Below are 24,975 nucleotides of genomic sequence, written 5' to 3' on the forward strand. Positions count from 1 at the left end.
CTGGAGAGAAACAGCTGCCCAGGCAAAAAAGAGCACCAGAGAGCATCAAGGCAGGGCAAATACATCTGCTGACACCTAACCTCGGAGTGGGAGGAGAATTTTGACGCTTAGGAAAACTTAAGAAACCTGGCCTGTGGCTTTGCCTTAGTCCTGAATGGATGCCTTGTCCAAAACCTGGTACAACTTCCAGCTATTAAGTTATCACTTCAGTGGATGTCCAGTAAAGGAGTGAAGAACTGGGTGTTGTGTTGGATTAATACCTGCTGCAAACTGCAGGAAATGTACCTTGGCACAGAGCACTGCTTTCTTCTTCTTCTTCTTCTTCTTCTTCTTCTTCTTCTTCTTCTTCTTCTTCTTCTTCTTCTTCTGCAATGACTCATCATGTGGGTCCCAGAGACACCACTTTGAAAACAAAGCATAAATCGGATATGTGTAGAGAGAAACCATGTTTCTTTTTTTAATAGAAAAGAAATGCCCAGAGATGACTTTTTTTTACTTCTTTTTATTTAACTCCATAAATATTTTTCATAAGGCTCAGTGTCTTTTACAACACTTTTTTTTAAAACACTGTTTGCTTGCTTTTTTTTTTTTAATACACACAATTCTGACATTTGTTTGACAAAGTCAAACAATCCAATAGAAACAAAATAATAGAACTGGCAAGTGAGAATTAGCTGGGTTACCCAAATCCTCCGTTTATCTGCTCCTTCAGACCATTAAAGCCTCCCCCACAACACACACACAAAAATCTCAGCATTCGGCCCCAAATTTGGATTTTCAATCTTCTTCCAACCTCACTTGCATTCTCTGGCAAGAGCCTCTCTCCAGCCATCATGCCATTAAGCTCCGACAGGCTCATTCTTAATCTTCTCAAGGAAAAATAAGCTTGGTGATGCCATGCAGAACTTACAATAGCTACTAAATATACATGTTCCCTGAAATGTAGCTGCAATTAAAAAAGATGACTGAGCATAAAGAGAACAGAACCAGAAACCCAAAAGCACCACGGTGTACTATCAATAACATTGCAAAGGATGGCTAGCGTCCATCCAAAACTGAAACAAATTTCAAATATATGTTGTTGTTTTCCCCCTCTATTTATTGTCTATTTACAACTGTTAGATGCACCTTTGCCTTGCCTCCCCTCCCTTAAATTTTAAAAGAAGGTTAGGGAGCCAATAATCTTGAAGATAAATCCTTTGTATTTGCAAAGTCAAAGGGGTAATGTGATCAGTGGTTTAAGGAAAGAGGCGTGGGGAAATGCCCCCCTCCCCAAATATATCTATATATGCCAGAGAGATCCTGTGTACAGTAAGCGTATTACAACCGTCCTTGATGTATACCTTGTGATACCACAGCTTCCTCTTCTTCTGGCAATGGAAAGTTGAAGTCTATGTAACATGCTCAATCTCTGATACTCCTCCGACATTCTCCCTCCCCAAATTTGAGCAGATGTAAGCATTCGAGAATAACAAGACAGCCCAACCTGACACCAGCCCTCCCCATCAAGAACATGTAGTAGGTAGTAACACTGGCACCCACGGCTGGTTCTTCATGGCAGCAATGCTTCGTTCCTCGTAGCACCTTGGCAACACATGGAAAGGAGGAGAGTTCTTGAATGCCACTAGCCGGGGCAAACGCACTCCCTCTGTTGGGAACAAATGCCAGCATCTGCTCTGCTTTGGCACTGAGTCGGCAAAGCTCTTCCCCTTTGGGTATTATTTTTTCCACTTTAAGAAAGATGCTGGGAGTCCAACAAGTGGCTCTTGTCAGACCAAGCGAATCTTGATTTATGATGCAAATAATGGTGTGACGATGTTGGTTTCTTTTTTTTTCCTAGCGCTGAATAGTTAGGAAGCATCTTCTCATAAAAATAATGGATGTTTCATTTTCGCTCTCTGGGGCACAAAACAGTAAATGAACAGGCTTAACTAATGTGCTTGTTACTCCCACCTCTTATGCAATTAAAAAGGCAAAGGAATAAGTAAAACTTTCATCATGTTGACAACTTGCCCCTAATTTCTCTCTCTCTCTCTCTCTCTCTCTCTTTCTCGCTAGCCATTCACAAACTGCAAGAAATTCTACCTCCAGTTTCATAACCCTGGTTCAATTCCTAAGCATCTGCCTAGCTAGGAAAACCAAGGTATTAAACAAATGAGAGTCTATTTTAAAACCTGCTCTGTTACCCACTAACATGCAAAGTTAAAAAAGAGTACCCCACCCCCAAACCCGCAATAAAAATATGCTCTTTGTTGATACAAAACTTTGTCACTGACTCTTCCCTTTATTGGTCACTCTGCACTGAAAATCTGGACACACTAAGGTCAGTTAGGAAGACTGATCCAAAGTCAGCACCCAGGGAGTTGCTGCATAAGCAGTTCTGTGCATGAAGAGCCGCCTCTCCCTGGAAATGAATGCAGATGGGACTGTTTCACACACACACACTGCAGTGCTCCTCTGCAACAGTTTGCCTGGAATTAGGTGGTTAAATTTAACTGGATAGGATGAAGTTGGGAGAAAATACTTAGGCTGCCTTTGTGTTTAAGGCATGAGATAAGTTCAACCACTTATCTTGCCAGTTCATTTCTTTTCTTGGAGCTTGCTGTAGCCCTTCAGACCAGGATCACTACTCAGACCAGGAGCATCCTCTACTCCTGGTTTAGTAGCCCAAGAGAAGATTAAAAATTATGGGGTGCAGCTGAAGAAGCCCATATCAAACATCATGGCACAGTGTTGTGCACATTGAACTGGCTGGTGTCATCTGTTGTGGGTTTGTGGGACGAGGACCAGCAAGAGTTGAGACACATGTTACAGTGACACGTGTTAGTGTTAACAAAACATCCTATGGATGCACCTGAAAGAGGCTTCTTTCAACCTAATAATGCACTCAAAGGCTGTTATTCTAAAATTTTTATTCTAAAAATCTGTTTGTTTGTTCACTGGGTAAGATATGAAACTCCAGATGTTTTGAGCTACAACTCCCACTAGCATCAGCTTTATGAGCAAAGCTAATGAATCTTCCCTATTTAAAGGCTGGCCAGATTTGCCTAGGAAGGAAAGAGAATACTGTGACCAAAAAACCCCAACAGTGAACAGGCAAGAAAGCAAAGGAGGTTGGGCCATTTTACCGTCTGTTTTCAAAGGAGTCTTTTTAAAAAAGAAAAGAAAAGAACACCTACTCCAAATTTAGCCTTTTTAGCCAAGCTCATCCTTTCTTTGCATTCTAAGCATTTTGAAGGTAATAGGCTTGGCATCCAGAGCACCTACCACCTAGCTTCTCCTTTTCTTCCTCCCACCTGCCCTGGTGACATATAGGAAGCTAAACTGTGTGGTGTCACCACTTTGTGGGCTTCCATTCCTGTGCAAATGGCAATCAGCGAAGGGGAGAAACTCACAACGCAGTGGAAGATGTCAGGCCAACCATTTTAGCTTGCTGGTTATTCCTAGGCACAGGGATGCTTCTTTCAGTGCAGCCTTCCACAGCCTGGTGCCTTCCAGATGTTGCTGGACTCCCAATTCCCATCAGCTTTAGCCTGCACAGCCAATGGTCAGGGATGATGGGTAGTTCAAAACACCTGGGAGGACCAGGTGATGGAGGAAGGCTGCTTTAGATAATGCAACACTCTGTTATTGTTTAGCCTTGGTATCTTAGGTGAGCTACTTCTATGTCTTTGCAACTAAATGTGGGGTGCACACTTCACTCCTATACGTATTTGTTCAATGCAGAGCTGTCCACTGAAATCTCGACCCTATTTGTGAGAGACAATTTCATCAAGCTTCTCAAGAGTTAGAAATTCTTCAACAGTTTCTCAGAGGTAGGGTTCACCATTATCAGTGGTGGCAGCACTCAGCTTCTTTCTATTTCTGCCCTAAGGGATTTCTTTTGTTGCAAATGGCAGCAAGAACCAACTGTGTTGGCAGCTCAGCCTCCATCCTGTATCCTCCACAATGCCCCGGGCCTCATGTTATTTGGGGCACTGTAAGTATGAACTGGCTACTGCAACACAAAATAAGTAGCTAAATAAAAGAATAAAATGGAGAATATCTGGAGGAAATTTCACAAAGTGGCATCCTTTTTTCTTTCTTTCAGGAAGCACTGAGGAAAACAAGAGGAATCTCTGGTATCATGCCTGCTGAGAAATTTCAGCTTTGTTCCACTGGGGCTTATTCCTTAGTAAGTGTGTTTAGGCCTGAAGCCTTTGAGAACAATCACATTATGGAGGTGCCTCCCTACCAACTTCACTTGGGAGGCAGGTGGCCCTACCAAGGTGGAGGCATCCAATGCACCTGCTCAGTGGGTGGGAACTTAAAAAAAGCAGTGTTCCTCCTGCTGGTAGCAAGCATAGGGCCCTGAAACTGGGGTGGAGCAGAGCAGGCTGTGGATCAGCTGGATCCAAAGCTTCTCTGATTGGGAGCCCTCAGCTACACCAGCCTGGAGTTGGTGTGACTAATTGCTTTCAGTGGGGGTGGGGAAGTTAAAATGTTGGGATCTGCCAGGCCGAAAAGCTTGGCAAAACCACCGCCCCCCGCCACACACCCAAACCCTTTGCACCCTGGTTGACATGAGCCACCCAGGGTTTGGATGTGGTGGTACCTCTGCCATATAGCTCTGGTCGCCACTGAGGATTGTTCTTCTAGTGAGATGAGACCAGCGCCTATCTAGGAACTCCAAAGTGAAATTTACAAGATGGCTTTGAAAAAATGCATTTTTTAATAGAGAAAGGGGAGAAGAGAGAGAGAGAGAGAGAGAGAGGAAAAAAGAAGAGAGTGGGAAGACAGAAAGGCAGAAAGAGGTTGGATACTGACAGTGATGCCTGTTTGCTGAACAACTGCTATAACCTATATAAGGAATCATCACCAAGCTATTAGCTTTGTCAGGCTCAGCACATTCCTCGGTCCAAATAAGCATTGCAGGTCTGTTCATATATGCAGCACTAAGCTCCTTCCATGGATTTGATACCTTAAAAATGGGGGAAATGCTTCTGATTACTAAGGCAATGATCGTACAGCTAATAGCTCATTGTTACTGGCTAATGCTGTGCATGGTAGTTAGAGACCTATGGCTACAACTAGGGACAAATGAAACAGGTCAGACACAAAAGTCTGTATAATAGTTTGTCTTCACTGGGAACAATGCATCTCTAAACATTAACCAATGGTGCATAAAAGCCACACTACATATGGCAGAATCAATAGGTCTTCTTGATAGGGAAAGTGGCCAGTTCTGGGAGTGGGAGGGTCCTAAGAGCCATTTGGTTCTAATCTTGGATATGGGATATGGACCCACAAACTCTTTTCTGCAAATTGTTTTGAGTCTGTAGGTTGTATAAATAGAGCACAGGGCACTGTAACTGGCAGATCTTTCAGATAAAAAAATAAAACAGAAAATGGTAAAATCAAAGGGGAAACTTGTTTGCAATAAAATATATAACCAAAATGGGTACAACCCTAAGGATATTACTAGGGGGGTTAAAAAAAGATGAGGTTATGCTCAAACCACAGAGTAAGAAGAAGGGAAGGGGGGGAGTGCAATTTAAAAAATGCAACAACATCAGCTAAACTGACATAATTATTTGCATAATAAAGAGTTGGATGCCCTCTTACCATCCTGCACACCTGGGACACAGTCCAACAGGCGCTTCTGCTTTCCAACCTCCAATTACCTGGGAGTTTGCGGAGCAGAAGGGTCTCATGTCCAGCATCCCTCTACCCAACATTAAAAAGCAACAGAAGTACTGAGCAGCATATTATACAGTGCACAATGGAGCATGGACTCAGAACAGAAGAATGTGGGGAGATAAAATGCAGCTTGTTGTCTTGTTTTAAGTCAGCATTCAATGTGTGTGGCACAATCGCCCCGGCACACCATCTGAGCACATCCCATTGAAGCAAATGAGGCCTCTCATTCCTTTCTCAATGGTGCTCAGACAGGAACAGGTTGCATCCATGGTGGGCTGTGGGAATGAGATGTAGGAACAGACACTTCTTTTCTTTTCTTTTCTCACCATGCGCCCAACCCCCTTCTAAGAGAAGGTAATCTATAAATAAAACCCCAAAGGAAATATACACCAGTGTGGCGCTGGATGGAACATGTCAATGGAGGAAATGCACAATGAACAAGAAATCATCCCGGGAGACGATTCTGAGACAACAAAACAAATTATATATATAAGAAAAGAACAACAGTAACAACAATGGTTCCAATGGTGCCAAAATAAAGCAGGTTACATGATCAGAAGTACTTGGTGCTACTTAGAATATAGTAGCAGAGACTGCCTCCCCAAAACAACAACAACAAAAAGGTTTTTGGTCCTTCAAATATATATACATATATATGTATGTATATGTATATATGCATGTCTGTATATATACATATATCTATATATATATCTATATATATCTATATATATCTATATGGTTTTTTTAAGTTGCAACAGTGCTTCTCCAAAAAAAGGTCCATCTATAAATATATATTTTTTAAATATTTTTAAGCATTTTTTAAAATTTATTTTAAAATTCTCCATCTCACTCTATATATTATTTTTTGAATGGCGTTAACCTGCTGAAGTTTTGCCAGAATGGTGACTGGCTGCGTTTGGGTTCGTTGAATTCGTAGACCTGGGGTTGGGCTATGCCATCGGTCACCATGTATTGTCCCTGATTTAGTGGATCCTGGGGTGGTGGGTAGGCTGGAGGAACTGATCGAGAGTAGCCAACACCTGTATGAATGGTGGAGGAAAAAGAATATGGGGTGGGATGGAGTAGGAAGAAAGAAACGCCCATCAGAATGTACTGGCTAAAGATACGAACATCCATCCATCCCAGTTCCCAATATTACATCACATTCTAGCACAAAGGCTTATTTACACATTACAAAGCTTCAAGCTGTCTCTTCAAAGGGCTGTCACATGGAAGAAGGAGCAAGCTTGTTTTCTCCTGCTCTGAAGGGTAGGGCCAGAACCAATGGATTCAAGTTACAAGAAAGGAGATTCCAACTAAACATCAGGAAGAACTTTCTAATAATAAGAGCTGTTTAACAGTGGAATAGACACCCTTGGAGGGGTGATGTCCAGTGATGGACTCTCCTTCACTGGAGGTTTTTAAGTGATGGTTGGATGGCCATCTGTTATGGTTGCTTTGGTTGAGATTCCTGCACTGCAGGGGGTTGGACTAGAAGACCCTCAGGTTTCCTTCCCCCTCTGTGATTCTACACATCTACAAGTGTTTGTATGAAAGACTGTGCACTTGTTATTTGTGCAGCTCAACTCTTGGATATGCAGGTTCACTTGTGGAATGTTACATGTGAATGACTATATGAATGTAGAGCTCAACTGTGCACACAGGTACACAGATTGTACTCTAGCTGAACGTAATGTATGAATACCCCTCAAGAAGCAGAATCCAGGGCAAGGCCACACAGGAAAAAGCAACATTGTCTCTTACTTCTTAATGGTTCCTGTTGAGCTAGGAAAATAGGAAGCTGCACACTGATGTGAGGGTAGCTTGGCTACCAGGATTAGCCAACCTAGTGCCTTCCATGTTGCTGGACTAAAACTCCCAACACCCTTGACCATGAGCCATGCTGAATGGGGCTCATGGATAGAAGTAGAACAGCATCTGAAGAGCACCCTTTTGGCTAGCCCAATGTACAGTGCCTCTCCAGGGTTTCAGGCAGGGTTCCCCTCAACCCTCTACCTGGAGATGTCAAGGACTGAACCTGAATAGTTTCCATTCAGCATGTGCTCAAACACTGAGCTACCCAACTCCCAATATTAACGGTGGTTGAGAGCATACAGAAAAGAGGCGGAGAAGTAGCTCAGCTAATTAATAAACAAAGACGAAGAAAAATACCCAGGCAAATCAACATTGAAAAGATGCAAAGTAAATGCATTAACTTACTCACTTACTAATAAATGCATTTGTGGGTAAGATATAGCTCTCTGATAAATGCCAAACTGAACCATATTTTAAGGGGTAGGAAGAATGAATCATTTTCTGAATCAGCTCTGTTCAAAAAAGTAGGATATCCTTTCTCGCCGAATACTTGGTCATTAGCTATTAGTCATGATAGCTAAAAGAGGAAACCTTAACACATCTAACTGATAGCTGTGAAGCAATCTGCAAATGACAGTTATCTTCATCCTGCTTATTACTGGCGACTGATACAGGTGGAATACTGGGCATGGGGAAATTTGATCTGACTGAGCACAGCATAAATATGTCATTGCAATATTCTGCTTCACTGGGGTTTGCAAAGAATTGCACTGTTTGGTTGTATTATTATTATTAATTATTATTATTATTATTATTATTATTATTATTATTATTTCTAGACTTTCTAGACTTAATATAGCATAGGGTAAGAATATTGTCCTATGTTCTCTGAATACTTTAACATTACAGATTTCCCTTTTAATTTTAATTACTCCAATAAAACCAACAAAGACCAACATCTAATTGATTCTCAGAGCTCTGTATACTTATGAGCATGCTCAAACTCCAAAATGTCTCAAAAATTGAACAGCAAACCTTTTGAAGCCTGTGCTGTACTACACTGGATCAGAGCAGATTAGAAAAAAGCCAGAAGGGGGCAGTCCTAGCATGGGAGCAGCTGGGCAATGAACTGCCAGGAGATATGGATGAATACATTCAGGTGGGAAGCTGGTGAGAATATTATTTAGAGTTTACATCCAGAAACATATGCCAGAGGGCATTACGCTTCATTTTTTGAGACATTTTGGAGTGATCTGGGAAAGATTCCTACCTGAAACTCTGGAGAGAAGAAATAGATTCATAAAAGTGCCTAGGCTTTATTGAAGTTTGGCAATCTGGGAATGTTTGTTTTTGACTCTAGGTCATTCCCCTAGCGTAAAAAAAGCTTTCCCAGATTGCCCCTGCAGAAAGGCATTGTGTTGCACACATGCATCAATGTACTACAGCATGGGTAGCCGTACACCAATGCTCTATGCAACTCCCACCATCCCTAGCCATTGACCATGCTGTCTGGGGTGAATGGGAGGTGGAAACCACATCATCTAGAGTGCAGCAGGTTGGCTACTCCTGCTCTAGGGTCCATCTGCACTGGATCCCTGTTGCCCTCCATGCTCAATTCAAGGTGCTGATGTTGACTTACAAATAACCCTAAGCAGTCTTAAGCTCACATATTTAGGAAGCTGTTTCCACCTTACATGTCTACACAGCCAGAAGTGCTTTCGTTAGTCTAACTATGTGCTTAGTCAGAACCACCACTACACTCCTGGGATGCTTTTTCCATCAAAGCCCGAGCATTTTCCTGAAGCAATGCAAGGCATTTTAAATTAGTACAGTGTAAGGCATTGCAAACCACTGGAACAGGGTGGTTTGTATACATCCAAGCCCATCATCCTAAACTGAGTGTCAGGTGCTTAGAACTATGAGTGGCAGCCACAAGATAGACAATGACCTGCCTGCAAATATTGTAAATTCCTTTGGACTAGCAGCAGAGTCATGGTAGATGACAAAGGAGTTGAGAACAAGGATGCAAATACCCAGAACCTGTACAGACTGGCCCTTGCATAAAACTCAATTTCCTCCCAGGCAGAAAAAAGCAATAATCATCCTACATGTGGAGAAAACAATAATAATACTTTACCAGTCTGACAATGTGGTCAGATAAAGCTCAGTTAAGGCAGCAATCCTAAACACCATTGGACACACTTAGATTTACTTCTGTTTAGGATTGTACCGCATGTCAGCATTTAACTCCTACTAAACACATTATGATTTGACCCTGACTGTAATCTAATGCAAAAATATGAAATTGTATCATGTCTGTAGAAAGGTCTCTCCACCCCCACCAATTAAAGGTTGTATGGGAGGAGAGGGTTGAAATGGGGGAAGAACAGAGGAACATCCCCCTCCCACTTCCAGCATTGATGCTCTGATAAAAAAAAATGGACACCTCCTTGAGTGGATGCTTTAAAATGAACCAAACCAAGGGAAGTCACAATCGCAGGTCTCCTGTTGTGTCTTTGACTCTAAATCTGGAATCTTGTTCCTGATCACTGAATGTAATATTCTGTTTGGGTAAGAAATGCCTCCATTCTTCCCCTTGTGCACTTTACTCTAAGCTTAGCAGACTTAGGGAAAGTATAGAATTAGTTTAGAGTTGCCTTAAGTAGTTTAATATGGCTGGGTTTTCTCAATCTGAAACTGCAAATCCCAGGAAATCCAAACTCATTGTCATGATATCATTTCTGGAGGGGTCTTAATCCACCACAAAGCCCTGAAATCTTTTAACTAAAGAGGCACCTGGAGTTCTCACCATGCAAATTTCCCCCTGGATTACGGAGTTCTGAATCTAGGGATTCAGAAATCGATTCTGCAGTGGAACTGATGAATTAGGAATCCTAGGTGAGCCCTCCTCTGTTTGCTTCTGCAATTGTTATCACATGGTGTCTGCATGCATTTGTGTGCTACCAAATCCAAACCTTTCTGGCACATTGCTTTCTGCTTTACAGCCCACTGTGAGAGGGAGGGCAACATTACGAAGCAGGAAGCCTCCTATAGGCTCCTTGAAAAATCATTGGGGGAGGCCACACCAATGGAGGTGGGGCTTGGCAGTGCACCCCACTCTCCTTCGTGTGAAGGCAACTGCATGGCAAAGAGAATGCCTGAAGAGCATTATGCAGGCTTTTTTGCTGCTCTTTATTACTGAATTTTGACAGAGCGATATGCATGGCCAGCTTCCCACAGCTTTCTGGGCCAAACTACACAACATTAATCACTTCATTCACCCTGGAGTGCATGAATTTTTGTTTCAGAAACAGCCAGCATTTCCCCTCTAAGTGTATCAGAAACCTGGTGTAGCAGGTAGGGGTCCTTTAGTCCTCTGGCTCCCCACTGCGATCCCAATCCAGATTTTATCCTCCCTTGCAGAGGAAACAAAACCATGCACTCAAGGACAAACAGTGTGGTTAGCAAAGGGCCATGGAGGTTGACTCTCTCTTCTGTTGTTTTTCCTTCCCCATGTTTCTGCAGAAACTAGCATGTGCCCAGAAGCAAGCCTGACATGAGCATTTTATAAGGAGACAGGTGAGGTCTGAATGATCTCTCTGGGATCCCCTCTTCCAAGATCATGTGAGTTTGTTGTTGTTGTAAAGTAAAGTAAAATTAATAGTGTGCTAAAGGGGTCTATACTGGTTCAACAAGTTTAGCCTGTCAGATCCCATTTTTGCAGCAAGTTCTGGCTAAGGAATAACCAGATGACATCTGCTTTGCAAAGGGTAGCACTAGTTGACCCTTATGATTCTATGATTCAATTCCATGATTATCGAAGTGGGCTTTTTATTTTCTTTATATCCCACTTTTTCTTGAAGAAGCTAAAGCTGGTATACAGGAGTCCTCCCTCCTCTCCCTTTACCCTCACAACTCACAGAGCTACATTAAGTTTAAAGTGAGTGACTGGCCTAAGGACACCCAGTGAGCTTCATGGCTGAGTGGGGACTGGAACCCTGGTCTCCCAGGTCTAAATCTAGCACTCTAGGTGGTCTACTACACTGCTGTGGCTCTTGAATTTTTGACTCAGGCTGAAAGAACGAGAAAGAAAAGCAACTCATAGCTGAGTTGGGCTGCACAAAAGGGGTTCTTAATGAGAAAATTTCAACATATGTAAAGCTGTGGACTCTCCAAATATGCTCAACCTGTGTGTGTGTGTGTGTGTGTGTGTGTGTGTGTATCACATATCACAAAACACCAGTTAAGTGTCAAGTGATGTCCTTTAAATGAAACCAAAAGCCTGAGTAAGCATTGGGAGCCCTGAAACCACGCCACTCAGGAAATTGGGGTGCAAGCATGACTATGCATGACTGCACCAAGATGCTTTCTGTAATGTTTTACTGATGTACTTGTCCGCACATGCCAGGAGTATGGTCCCAATAGTGTAGGGGTTTTAGAGATGATTTAGAATAGCCTCTGTATACACAACTGCATTGTGTTTGAAGAGCTAAGCACACATACTCCTGCAGCTTCTGCACTGTAAATCTTGATTTCCCCATCAAATACAAGAGAAGTCGCTGGGCTTTTGTTGTGCACATTTGGATCAAATGCATTCTGTAGGTTTTTCTCCTTGCTATTGTTCTATTCATGTCTCCTCCCTGTCATTTTGCAGAAAGTGGTTACCTACACACTTCCATTTAATGAGTCTACTCTTCATCTCCTGTTGAATACTCTTGGGATATGTGGCATGCCCATTCATGAAGTAAGTGGCAGTTTATTGTCAAGTTCACCTCTCTTAGATTGGCTCATGTGTTTATGTTTCATTCCCTTAAACACTTCTTTTTGCTCCTTCCTCACTGCCTTAGGAATTCCATCACTGACAAAAAAAGAGGGTCTATTCCCCAAACACAGGGAACAAAGGAAAGAACTGCAACAGAGAAATATATTGTTGTATTTTATATGTTTTAAAGGATGCAACAGACCAGAAACTGGGAACCTGTGGCTCTCCAGATGTTGTCCCACCAGCCCCAGACAGCATACGAGACAGCATATTGAATCAGGGGTGATTATTGGGAATCATAGTCCAACAACATCTAGAAGGTCAGAGGTCCCTTCTCCATGTGAGACACAATTACTGGAAGAATCCACAAGAAAAAAACGCCTTGCTGGATGGGATGTTATAATCAAGTGCTGCAGAAATTTTAACTAGTCTCCAGGAGCCACTATCAACAAATTATACAGAATGAGGTGGTAGATTTCTGGATAGTATCAGACTGCAGGCGTGTGTTGTTTTAACTCCCCCTACCCCCACCATTATCTTAAACCTCCTTGCAGGTGATGAGCTAGTACATCAGAGGCAAAGCATACCTCCTCACTTTGAGTGCCAGCTTACACTTTGGGAGTTTGTTTTATAATGAGCTTTATTTGAGAAATGTATACACTGCCTTTCTGCATGCAGCCTTCAAAGCAGCTTATTGACACAGTTAAAATGTTTGTGCGGCAGCTTAAAGACTAATAACTTTCATGGCAGCACAAGCTTTCACACACTAGGCACATGCATGCTACGTAACTGTTGTTTGTTTGTACAGAAATCCTTCTAATTGTTATCTCCAGGTTAATGTCTTTGGTTTAAAAGACACATACAGAGAGAGAGCACAATTGGGTTTTCACTCCATTTGTTTCTCCAAAGCAGGAAGACCAAAGATGTCTAATTATATAAGGAATATCCAGTATTGCAGAAGACATTCACACTGCACAAGGAAGGCACAGCCTGATCAACTAGAGAAACAGAAACTAATTAATTTTATGTTGAAAGCAGCCTGGACTAACATTATACCTCAATTTTTCAGAGGATCCATAGAGAGACAAAGAAAATGAGAAAGCAATTGTTATGTTAAAAAAAACTAAACACAATTAAGTATGCTGTTTTTGTTCGGATGAAGCTCTAAAGCAATTTAACTGGAAATTTAATTGGAAATGTTCATACAGAGTCTTGGGTTGACTTGAGTTTTATTAAGCATAATCAAGGGTATGTTCATAACCTGCTAGGAACTTTTCCTGATATAACTGAGAAGAGGAAATCTACTTCTGCAAGCTTCTTTCATTTCAGTGTACAGACGTACCTCGGAAGTCAAACAGAATCCGTTCTGGAAGTCTATTCGACTTCCGAAACGTTCAACTTCCAAAGCACAGCTTTTGATTGGCTGCAGGAAGCTCCTGCAGCCAATTGGAAGCCATGGAAGCCCCATCGGATGTTTGGCTTCCAAAAGAACATTTGAAAACCGGAACAATCACTTCAGTTTTCAATCGTTCAGGAGCCGGACCGTTCAACTCCCAAGGCGTTCGGGAGCCGAGGTATGACTGTACTTTGTTCAAGAAGGAGTATGTGTGCTTTGTTCAAAAGTTATTCAGGCCACATGGAGTATGGTTTAATTATGGGAAGATGGCATAAAAATAATGAGGATGACTGCCCCACTTAAAAGATGGAAGAATCTGCTGTTTTCCGTTCTTCAGTTCACCGCATTTCTCTATCAGTTTGCAGTTTTTTTCCAAGGTTCTCATAAAAAACTTACGCATTTTCATGCACATTTTTGTAAATATACACATTTTTGCAGGCCATTTCTCCTATTATAATGCAGTTATCCTAATATTTGCACAACATACACATTTATGCACACACTTTCCTCAAATATATGATTTTTTTGTGTGCGTTTGGTTGGGAAACTGTATTGCAAAATCCAGAGAAGTGTAAATTTCGAAGAATATCTGCATTTTGGTTCATGTATTGGCTCAAAGCATGATAATTTGGTGGGATTACATTAACCAAGATGGATTATTCCCCCTCCCTCCCCCCCACCAAAGAGACCATGCACAGGTAATTTACCTTTCTGTTTACTGACTTTCCTTACTGTCATTGCTGCCTGCCGTTTCTGATTTTCAGAAATTTCAAAACCTAAAGAGGGTGTTGGAGGAAAGTGAATGTGACATAAAGGTCAGAACAAGCATTCTCTTCATCATGGTAAAAAATACAATCCCCATATTTTATAGGTGAAATCATGTTAGTTTGATTGTTGTGTACACATACTCTAAATGGAAGGTCAACTCCACCTCATATAGTTTAAGCTAGTGTGCGAAATTAGATTGTCTGACTTAATGCACCACACGGGTGTTCCCAGTGCTACTATTCTTCTGAAGGAGGAAACGAGGAGCCTGTACTCATACCTTGATAAACCATCAAATGCCTCTTCTACCCTTCCCAACTTCCTGTGCCCCTCCGCACTATGGAATTTGTGATGAACTTCAAAAAACCAATAAAGATATGTAATGTGACCATACCACACTCCCTTGTGTGTGCACACAAGAGACATGCACTCATCATGCACATCCAGACCACAGAGACACATGCATCCCCCTGGTGCTATCTTTGTCACTCCTACATGCACAGACACTTCACACATATACAACTAGATCTCCCTCTCTCTCCGCCCAGGTACATCTCCCCCACCCCCTTTACTTTTAAGGAACCCAATAACATGAGAAGAGCCTGCTGGATCAGGCCAATGGTCCATCTAGTCTAGTGTCCTGTTATCAAAGTGGCCAAGCACGTACCTCAAGCAGGACCCAAGTGCAATAGCACTCTCCCCTCCTGTGGTTTCCACTATGCACACATGCACACAACATTCTCACAAAAGAATGGCCAGACTGCCCAAGTAATGCAATCAGTGACCGTTATCAGGTCCTGGCAGACAGAATTTCTGCTGTAGACCGCCTCCTCTGCTGTTGACCACGTCCTTCAGTGATGTATGTATGATGGATTGGGGTGGAGGCTTGGGCTACAGGGTGGGCAATTTCAAAAGTCTATATAAGAGCTTGCACACCAATGTTCTGGGTTCCTCCTCCCTCCTGCATGTGGTGAGTGAGCAACCTGTTGAACAGTTTAATAAAGATCAGGCTTACTGGCTGCTTTGCTTCTCAGTATTCTCTGGTTGGCCTCTGTTATTTTCTCCTACCAATAGGGAACCCACTTAAGGACTCTATACGGGTTCTTGGATACCCCATAAGGGGAAAAGAGCAGATTTTGTTTACAACATACCCTTCAAGCTCAGGTAGCAAAATATCTTGAGATGGTCCTACTGGCCAGCAACTAGTCTGGGGTATCAGTAACCCAGCCCACCAGCTGACTTGACCCATGGGGCTCACCTATCTTTTCATCTTCTTGCACCATCTTTCTCTCCTCCCGGAAAGCTCTCAGCCACCGCAGCTTTTCCTCCAGCTTCTTGGCAAAAAACAAGTGCATTTCATCCGTCTCCTTGTTGCGAAGCTTGAAGGCATTCTTCATGCTGACATTGAAGTCGTCATCCCTTCCATCTTCGATATCCAAAACCTCATACCGATCCATGTCAATGCGTCCTTTGTAGTACAGGATGTCTCTCCTTATCAGGTCCTATGTGGAAAGTTGAAAAAGAAAAAGAAGCCATTTTAGAATCTAGGTGGACTTAAATACCAACTTAATGTCCTTGGAAGATTTAACAATGTAATCAAAGAGCAGAATATGAAAGGCTGCTAATTAAGGTGGTCAGAGCCTTAGCTGATGAGCGTTCTTAAACCTTATCCTTAATCGTAATCCTAGAGCACTAGGAAATGGGATGTCTGGGTGTGACTGCAGCATTCTCTCAATGCTGGAGGTATGCAGGGAAGGATTGGATAGTAGTTTTCTATTCATCTATGAACTTCAGCCAGGAATCCACAACTCCACTTGCAAGTTTGCCAGGGATACCTTCCTTCCCTCTCCTAGTCTTTTGGTGAGCAACACATTCAGCACCCACAGAAATCCCTACCATAGGACACATATTCACTGTAATCTTCAAGCAGGGAATAAGCAGGAGTCCCTTGTAAGAAGCAGAAGAGACTTTCACTGTTCTCCATACCTCACACAATGGAGAGAAGATGCCATTCTCCTAAGTCCTCTGTTTATGCTAGACAGTGCAGGAGAGAGGACCCCAATCATATACTAGAATGAGCTTTACTTTGGCTTTTTTCCATCCTATGCTATCAACATCTTTCTTTTATACTCATTCTTCCAATGTTCCATTCTCTCTAAAAGTACAACCATTTGACAATAGAGGACATTCAGAATTGAGAGAAATCCAACAGGAGCCAAAACCAGTCTTTCCCTGAAGTTCAGACCTAGTTCAAACTGAGTTTGCTTCTAGAATCTGTCATTTCCCTTTTCCCAAGCAATGTTCTTTTTTGAAATGAGGGTGAATGGCAGTGAACACTGTCAACAACAAAGCCAGGTAGTCTAAAACATGACCTGGAGCAGAGTTGGGGAAACTGTGGCCCTCTAGATGTTGATGGACTACAAGTCTTATCATTACTGACTAATGGTTCTCTACTGCTGATGGGAAAGCCACAGGTTCCCTGTCCCTGCTCTAGAGCATCATTTCCAGCCAGGATGCACAGGACTTGTAATTTCCTATGCCTTAAATGTTCTGTTCTGGGAGGCAGGAGAAACTACACATTTCAAAAAGCCCAGCAGGAAATAGCACCCTAATCATACTCCATGACTGTCCAGACCATAAGGTTGATACTTACAAGGTTCTGGCCATTGTCAGCAAGCTCTTCCTATTGCTGATCTTACTCCTATAACTAGTTTGCTGGGGGAGCAGTGGGAGATGGAAACTGGCAGGGAGATTTCAGGGGGAACTCCTCAAGCCATGATTTTTTTTTTTAGCTCTATCAAAAGAGCTTGGGATTGCAGGGTTTCAAGTGTGCATATGGGATGTACATTTCCCAGAACTGTTTGCTATTTATTTCTAACAGTTTAGGTTTCTTAAACAAATTTCTCTCTGCTTACTGAGCAGCTAGATATGTCTGGCATAGCCTAATATCCCTTCCTGCTTCTGACTTGCTTGCATTGCTTGAACCATCAGCCAGCCTGGCTGGTTGCTTATTCTAGCTCAGTGAATATGCCACACTGCAAATATTTGGAAAGATCTTACAGGAAATTCAACAGAAGGGTACCACAAAACTTGCAGATGGTAGCAAACACCCATCTTATCACAGAGCATCTCCTATTCCTATCCACATAGCAAGATATAATATAAATCATCCAAGATTCAAGACATAACTGTTTCTAAGGTCTTAACTTCTGATGAACCTCAGTGCAGCCCAAATGAAAAGCAGGCCCTGCTGTATCAATCATTTACATGACCTGGTTCTAGAAAAGCTAACTCATCAGGAAAAAACACAAACCCACAGAAACCGATTATGTAAAAAGGCACAACTTTATAAGGAGAAGCATACAATGACCATTTAAAATTTAAATAGCTAATTTCAACAGAACTGAAGCAATGCTGTCTTTTACAAGAGAACCATAAACATATCTCAGGCTGTGCAATGTTGATCTCATGACCATTCAAGCAGCAAGGAGTCGAAATTTCTTGGAAATTTTGTTTCAAGGCTTTTGAAAAGCACCTTTTGAAAAGATAAATGTCACACTGAAATACTAATCTTAGCAGCAGGAACAAGTAGCAGACCAAACATCAACAAAATTTTATGGTGAAAAGTCCAGGAGAGGTTTTGGGCCAAGGGTAATCGGCAAATGATAATTTATTTAGACACAGACACACATTTAGGACTGCTGGCACAGAGGTGGTGGTTAAAAAACAAACAAATCCCATGCTCTAGCTACCTGAATAGCTTTTTCATAGGAGCAGTAGGGCAATCAGCTGAGTCAGCTGACCTACATGAGTATTAGGTGACTCAGCAGATAGCCAGTACAACCTGGTCAGCTCACCTACAGAATTATCTTATTTGTAGGTTTGGGTGAGCACAGGAAAATGGTTGCTTAAAAAGCAGAATTCCTGGGGTGAAAGTTTGGTTCCTAGCTGCATGGTTTTTAAAGGCGAAAAACAACAGCAAGGACTAGGCACCTGAAGCTGGTGATGCAAGGAGGACTGACTGAGTACCAGCCAGAGCTTAAGAGAAAAGGGTAATGGGATTGTAGTAATCAACTTCCCCAGCCTAGCGCCCTCCTGATGTTTTGGGATATAACTTGCAACATCCCTAAGCAATGACTATGCTAGATGGGGCTGGTGGAAATCCAGTCTTAAGTTCAGTTTACCCTCATTTCTACATCAGTTTATGATATATCTGTGGATGCATTTCCATCCTCATTTCTTTTAATACACACATTTCTCAGTTCAATTGTGTACATTAATTCCACTAAAATACATACTTGTGTGCACTTTTCCTTAATATACACTTTTGGGGGGGCTGCATTTTTCAGTTGGGAAACTGCAACACAAAATTTGGAGTGCAAATTTCAAAGGAAAGCTGTTTTTTTAATTCATGTATTGGTTCAGAAAGAATCCATTAGGTGCAAATGTGCATGAACACATTTCTCCTGCATTCCTAGTAAGGTTATTGTTTGGTAGGGATACAAATGAATGGGACAGAAGCACTTGAGGGGAAAGGTGAGCAATCCAAGTATGAATATACAGTGGTACCTCAGGTTAAGAACTTAATTCATTCTGGAGGTTAGTTCTTAACCTGAAACTGTTCTTAATCTGAAGCACCACTTTAGCTAATGGGGCGTCCCGCTGCCGCTGCACAATTTCTGTTCTCATCCTGAAGCAAAGTTCTTAACCCAAGGTACTATTTTTGGGTTAGCGGAGTCTGTAACCTGAAGCGTCTGTAATCTGAAGTGTCTGTAACCCAAGGTACCACTGTACTTAGTTTGAGATGCTAATAAGACACCCAAATGCAAATATCAGAAAAGTGTGTGTAGGTACAGATTGCCTTGTGGTTTACATTTTGTTTTTGTTTTGTTTTTGTTTGGTTATGTTTGCACTTTTTTGTTAATAAATCAATGAAACATTATTTTAAAAAACAAAGTAAGTAAGTGCAGAAGGCTTGAATTGAAATTGCATTAAAGGTACAGTATCTGGTACGCCTGCCAACCTAGCAGTTCGAAAGCACTCCCGGGTGCAAGTAGATAAATAGGGACCGCTTACTAGCGGGAAGGTAAACGGCGTTTCCGTGTGCGGCTCTGGCTCGCCAGAGCAGCTTTGTCACGCTGGCCATGTGACCCGGAAGTGTCTCCGGACAGCGCTGGCCCCCGGCCTCTTGAGTGAGATGGGCGCACAACCCTAGAGTCTGTCAAGACTGGCCCGTACGAGCAGGGGTACCTTTACCTTTACCTTATCTGGTCTTATCTTGCAGAATAAGGTAAGTCCAAATAATTCACCAATTCTGCATTCATTCACAGCTTCTTGAATCAAGTCTTTGTTAGTTAGTAAGTCTACACTTCTGCAATTGGCTTTTGACAGACCAGTTTTACATCTTCCTTTTTTTTTGCCTAGATTAGAATGTTTATGCTGTTTGAAGGAGCTCTCCAGGGTGCTGGTCTGTTTCACTGTGGCAGAGGTTTCCAACCTTTTTGAGTCCACAGCTCTCTTGACCAACTAGCATATTTTTCCGTGTATAAGACTAGGTTTTCCCCCTAAAAAATAGTGTCAAAATTTGAATAAGGAGGTTTCATTACAGATAGTATAGGACGCCAGCAAGGCGGTTATGAGAGGGCTATTTGTCCAACAAAACTCAATAAAAAAGAAAGAAAGGGGACATAACTCTAATATGACAGGAGATCCTCCATGATGAATTCTGGTGACCTTGGTATAAGTCTGATCACAAAACATGACCTGAAGTCATTCAGGAAATGTCCAGAGTTTCTCACATCTTGCATAAAGGTCAGCATGTGTAAATTTAGCTGCCAATACAGTCTATTCACCACCTGAATAGGAGCTATCAAGATAATGGTGAGATAATTTGAAGGCAGAGAGAAAACAAAGGATGACACTAGGATGATATTCTTTCAACCTAAAACCTCCAGATTTCAGTAGTTAGTTTGGCTCTCCTTTCTCCAACAAAAATAACTCACTCACTGTTCTCAAGGAATCAGCACATGTCTGCTTCACTTAAGGACAGGTATACTCCCCCTCCATTGCTTAACATACTATTAGTATGAGTCCTGCTGGTAAAATTGTCATGCTCACTTCTGTAGGTTTTGAGAAGACGTAGGGATTCTTTCACTCTTTAGATCAAGGTAGGATTTGCTGCCTGCTTAAACTGTATTTTTACAGCATTTATGTAGTCTGTCATTTTCATTTTATATAATAAACCAAGCTCTCTTTGTTAATTTGTCTCTCAAGGATCTTAATGTAAAGCTATTTGTTCACCTTTAAAAATTACTGGTTGTCCATCAGGCAGTTAAAGAGATTGTTAGGATCACTAAGGTAAAGGTAAAGGTACCCCTGCCCGTACGGGCCAGTCTTGACAGACTCTAGGGTTGTGCGCCCATCTCACTCAAGAGGCCGGGGGCCAGCGCTGTCCGGAGACACTTCCGGGTCACGTGGCCAGCGTGACATCGCTGCTCTGGCGAGCCAGAGCCGCACACGGAAACGCCGTTTACCTTCCCGCTAGTAAGCGGTCCCTATTTATCTACTTGCACCCAGGGGTGCTTTCGAACTGCTAGGTTGGCAGGCGCTGGGACCGAACGACGGGAGCGCACCCCGCCGCAGGGATTCGAACCGCCGACCTTTCGATCGGCAAGCCCTAGGCGCTGAGGCTTTTACCCACAGCGCCACCTGCGTCCCTGTTAGGATCACTAGCCCATAACAAAAAGTATTGGATGTCAAGAACATTCATAAATGGACACACATTGTAACTCTAGCAAATGATCCCAAACCTTTATTTAGTGTGTGTATGGATGCACATGACTGCTGGACATGCATGTGAGTTCAGACACATACTGTAATAACTGGATAAGTCTGACTTATATGCACATTTCACGCTCTAGGAGCAAAAAGCTAACTGAATTGTAGATCAACTTTGATCTAGAGATCAAAGACACATAACCCATACATTTCTTTAGAAATACACATGGCTATGATTATGAATGATGCAGTTTTTTTAAGAGTCAATGATATTTTGCAGTAAAAATATTACAAACCCTCTTTATTAATTTTCAAAGGGAAATTCCATTTTGAGCTCCTTGGAGGAAATGTGGGATATTTATTTATAATGAATAGATAAAATGTGAATGAGATGCAAAAATTAAGTCAGTGATAATTGGAGCTTAAATCTACGTTAAATAAGAACACCTTTAATTTTTTACAGTAGCAGATTGGTGATAACTGTTGAGTTGATTGTATTAACAGCTGCAATGGAACCTCTGCATTAAGGTAACCCAAACTTTGAACCCCCCCCCCCCAATTCAGCAAACTGCATAAATAATTCTAACTGAGAGCAGAAACTTTGCTTTTAAAATCAAGCTGAGCTTTTGAGGGAGCTGCAATTGCAGGACTGTGGAATACAAACAGCTGTGTGTTTGAACTTATTCCTCAAGTCTTAGTTGGCAGAGGCAAATTCAGAGTTCTAAAATTCAAGGAGGAATTCTGGAGAAGGGAATTTAGTTATTTTTACATGGTCCAATTAACCACATCCTTTGAATGACTCACAAATTTAAAAATCAACAAAATGCTAACGCAAATGCAATCAAAGCTAAAAACAGCTGTTACAAAAAACCCCAAAAAAACCTTTGTCAGCCTGTCAGTGCAAAACCAGTAAAACACTTAAGGAAAAAAAAATTTAGAGATAATTTCTCCTAGAAGACTGTGACAACGACACCAATTATTGTTGAGGAGGATATTCCTACACTGTGGCACCACCACTGAGAAGGTTCTTTCACTAAAAGCTAGGTGGGAAAACCTGTAGAACAGCTTCTGATAAAGATCTCAAGGTCTGAGCAGGTATATGGAGGAGGAGGCCATCCTTCAGGTATCCCAACTAAAAGGCATTTAAGGCTTTGAAGATTAATACCAGTACTTTTCACCATGCTCAGAAATGTCATGGTTATAAAACTATGCAAACCAGTATTACAATAGCATGATAATATTACTCAGGAGCTGTGTTTATCCCACAGCGACAGCAAACACAATAGGGTGAGTGAGTCATCTGAATGTATGCTCTCTTGCGCTCAGGAGCTGAATTAGAGGAAGAGTGAAACCCAATTCTATCACATCAAAGTTAATTGAATAATGTGGAAGGACCCCCTTTTGTCTTGCAAAGAGAATTACCCATCTCAACCCACAGGGCTTCGATATTGAACTTCCGACACCTTGACAGAAGAGACCTTATTAAAATTAATAAGCATCAACATGAAAGACAGAGCCATGCAGCCCTGAGATTCAAAGTCAATCCGTCAGAAGAAGTCACAGCTTTCCCTCATTGTGCCAATTCCCTGGTGGCAGGGAGGATGCATTCATTGTATCCTGATGTGCTCTGCTGACAGTGACATTACACTTCTGCTTTCCGTGCTGCCCCCCCCCCCCCATTTAATCAAATTATGCTGGAACACAGAAGTTGAAAATGCAGCCTTCTACTCTTTTTATCAATAGATTTCTAATGCATTTACAAAAGAAGGCATTAGGACCTTTACAAAAGAACACAGATATAGGGAGAAACTAACAGGAAGAGGTTATACAGAGACCCTACACAACAACCTGGGTATTTGACACTAGCTTCCTCCCTTCCCACAGAATCCTTTATTCGGTTGTTTGCAGGGCACTAGAGCTAAACATGAAGTTTCCAGAGCTTTCCAAACTGTGTGTCGTGACACATTAATGTGTCGACTGCAGTGTAACAGGAACGCTCCCCGAGCTCCTCCTGGAGGGTTAGTTTAACCTCTGGTTTGCTAGTAAAACGGAATTACTGTGTCACAAAATAATGCAAAGCTGAAATACTGTGTCACAAAATGATGCATGTCCAAAAAGTGTGTCGCCAACTTCAAAAGTCTGGAAAGCTCTGCTGTACACCCTGAATCCCCCCACCCAAAACACCTAGTGTTAGATCAAATCAGACCATATTTTATTCTTTCGGGTTGAGGGCCTCTACCCAGAGTTTGGACTAACAACATATCTGAACCATTTTCAGCCTGAAAAGGATGAATAAGAAATTAAAGGAAGCCAACTGCAATAAGCAGTGAGTTATGGTTCACCAGGGGTGTCATAACATTCAAAGACTCTCCTCCTTTTCTGAGGGGGCAGTAGACTAACCCTAGCTGCCTCCAGAGGGCAGCTATAGATTTCACTTGGATTGGTCAAACAACATCTGATCCTTTTATATATGTTCATGCAAAAGTCTGTATTCCCCTTTTTCCGCATTAAACTGCACATTTTTCATTAAAAATTCTATTTAATGCCAATTTTTCAATGTATTTCCCACAAAATACCGATTTCCAAATATATTTTGCTCAAGGCACACTTTTCTAAATGTATTTTATCTTAAAAATACACATTTTAAAACACACTTTGGTAAGTGTTTTTGAGCTGAGAACTACCATATCACAAAATTCAAAAGTGCAAAAGTGGGTGAATATCTCTGTTCCAATGGGCACAGTAGTCTGTGTGGCACAGATCAGGTAAGTCCTCACAGGAATTCACAAAGATTAAATTCTTCATACACCCCAAATTTCACTACCTTTTTGCAGAGAACCATCTGATGATCGAAGAGGAAGAAGACACGCTGCTGGCTTCGTCCATACGGCTGATAAATCCAGGACATCTCTCCTGTATAGATCAGCTCAGAGCTGCGATCCAAGATGTCCTCCCCCTAGAGGGTATAAGACAGATGGGAGAATAAATTATCCTACCTCTCTAATTAATGGAGCATCATTTGACAACAGGGTCCTCCTATGAAATGCAATGGAATATGGAACATAAAACAGAGGTAGAAAATCTTGCTTGCAGAATGGGAAAAATCCTTTTTATTTTCAGGGAATACAAGCAACATGGACAGAAATTTAGTATGCTATATGCAGAAATTTAGTTGTTTCAAACTTCCCACAGGGATTCACATGTACCAATGGATAATAGTACATACTTGAAAGTGATAAGGTATTCCTTTTTTTCCAAATTGAATGTGAATTTTCTTACTTCAAATTTTTGACATTTGAGAGCTTTAAGACATATCCGTACTTCATGGTTTGGCAAGCCTTAAAAATGAAATCTCATAAATAGCTGTCAAATAGTAAGTATCATTATATGCCAACTCCATCTATAGAACAGATATGTAGTGAAAATGAAACACCACTGCATGCTAACATCAAACAGTATCAGACACATCTACCATTGCATGTCAGCTATCAAATACTGTCAGATATTAACTGTCGAAATGAAATATTTATGTGAGATAATAAATTTAGCAAACATTTCAGCCTCCTGAAAATATCAGACATCAAAATTTGCAGGAGACAATTTCAGGTAACAAATTAACTATTCTAGATGTAGGGAGGAAGAATGTGTAAATCACAGGTGGACAGAAGATTGATCTCTGGGTGATTTTCAGTAGATGAGCAAGGATTCTTTTACCCTCAATAACAGCTGCAACAAACTTAGCCTTCACCTCCGAATTATACGGACTGTGCAAGGACAAATT

The 24,975-nt window shown here is 41.7% G+C and overlaps 1 protein-coding gene across 13 annotated transcripts in view; it reads right to left on the minus strand.

Moving 5' to 3' along the window:
* Positions 1–498: 498 nt before the first annotated feature.
* Positions 499–24,975, minus strand: part of ARHGEF9 (Cdc42 guanine nucleotide exchange factor 9) — a 286,157-nt gene continuing 261,680 nt past the window's right edge. For 10 of the 13 annotated variants that reach the window (XM_028714586.2, XM_028714589.2, XM_028714592.2 and 7 more), the window contains 5 exons: positions 24,019–24,150; positions 15,676–15,919; positions 14,360–14,428; positions 6,530–6,719; positions 508–1,898 (listed from right to left, as the gene is read on the minus strand). In XM_028714586.2, the coding sequence (XP_028570419.1) occupies positions 6,538–6,719; positions 14,360–14,428; positions 15,676–15,919; positions 24,019–24,150 (627 nt within the window). In that variant the 3' untranslated portion in view covers positions 508–1,898; positions 6,530–6,537. Of the gene's footprint in view, positions 1,899–6,529; positions 6,720–14,359; positions 14,429–15,675; positions 15,920–24,018; positions 24,151–24,975 lie in introns of all 13 variants that reach the window. The other 3 variants (XM_077922610.1, XM_028714583.2, XM_077922611.1) reach the window with 2 other exon arrangements.

Source organism: Podarcis muralis, chromosome Z (assembly GCF_964188315.1).
Source record: "Podarcis muralis chromosome Z, rPodMur119.hap1.1, whole genome shotgun sequence".
Lineage (NCBI taxonomy): Eukaryota > Metazoa > Chordata > Lepidosauria > Squamata > Lacertidae > Podarcis > Podarcis muralis.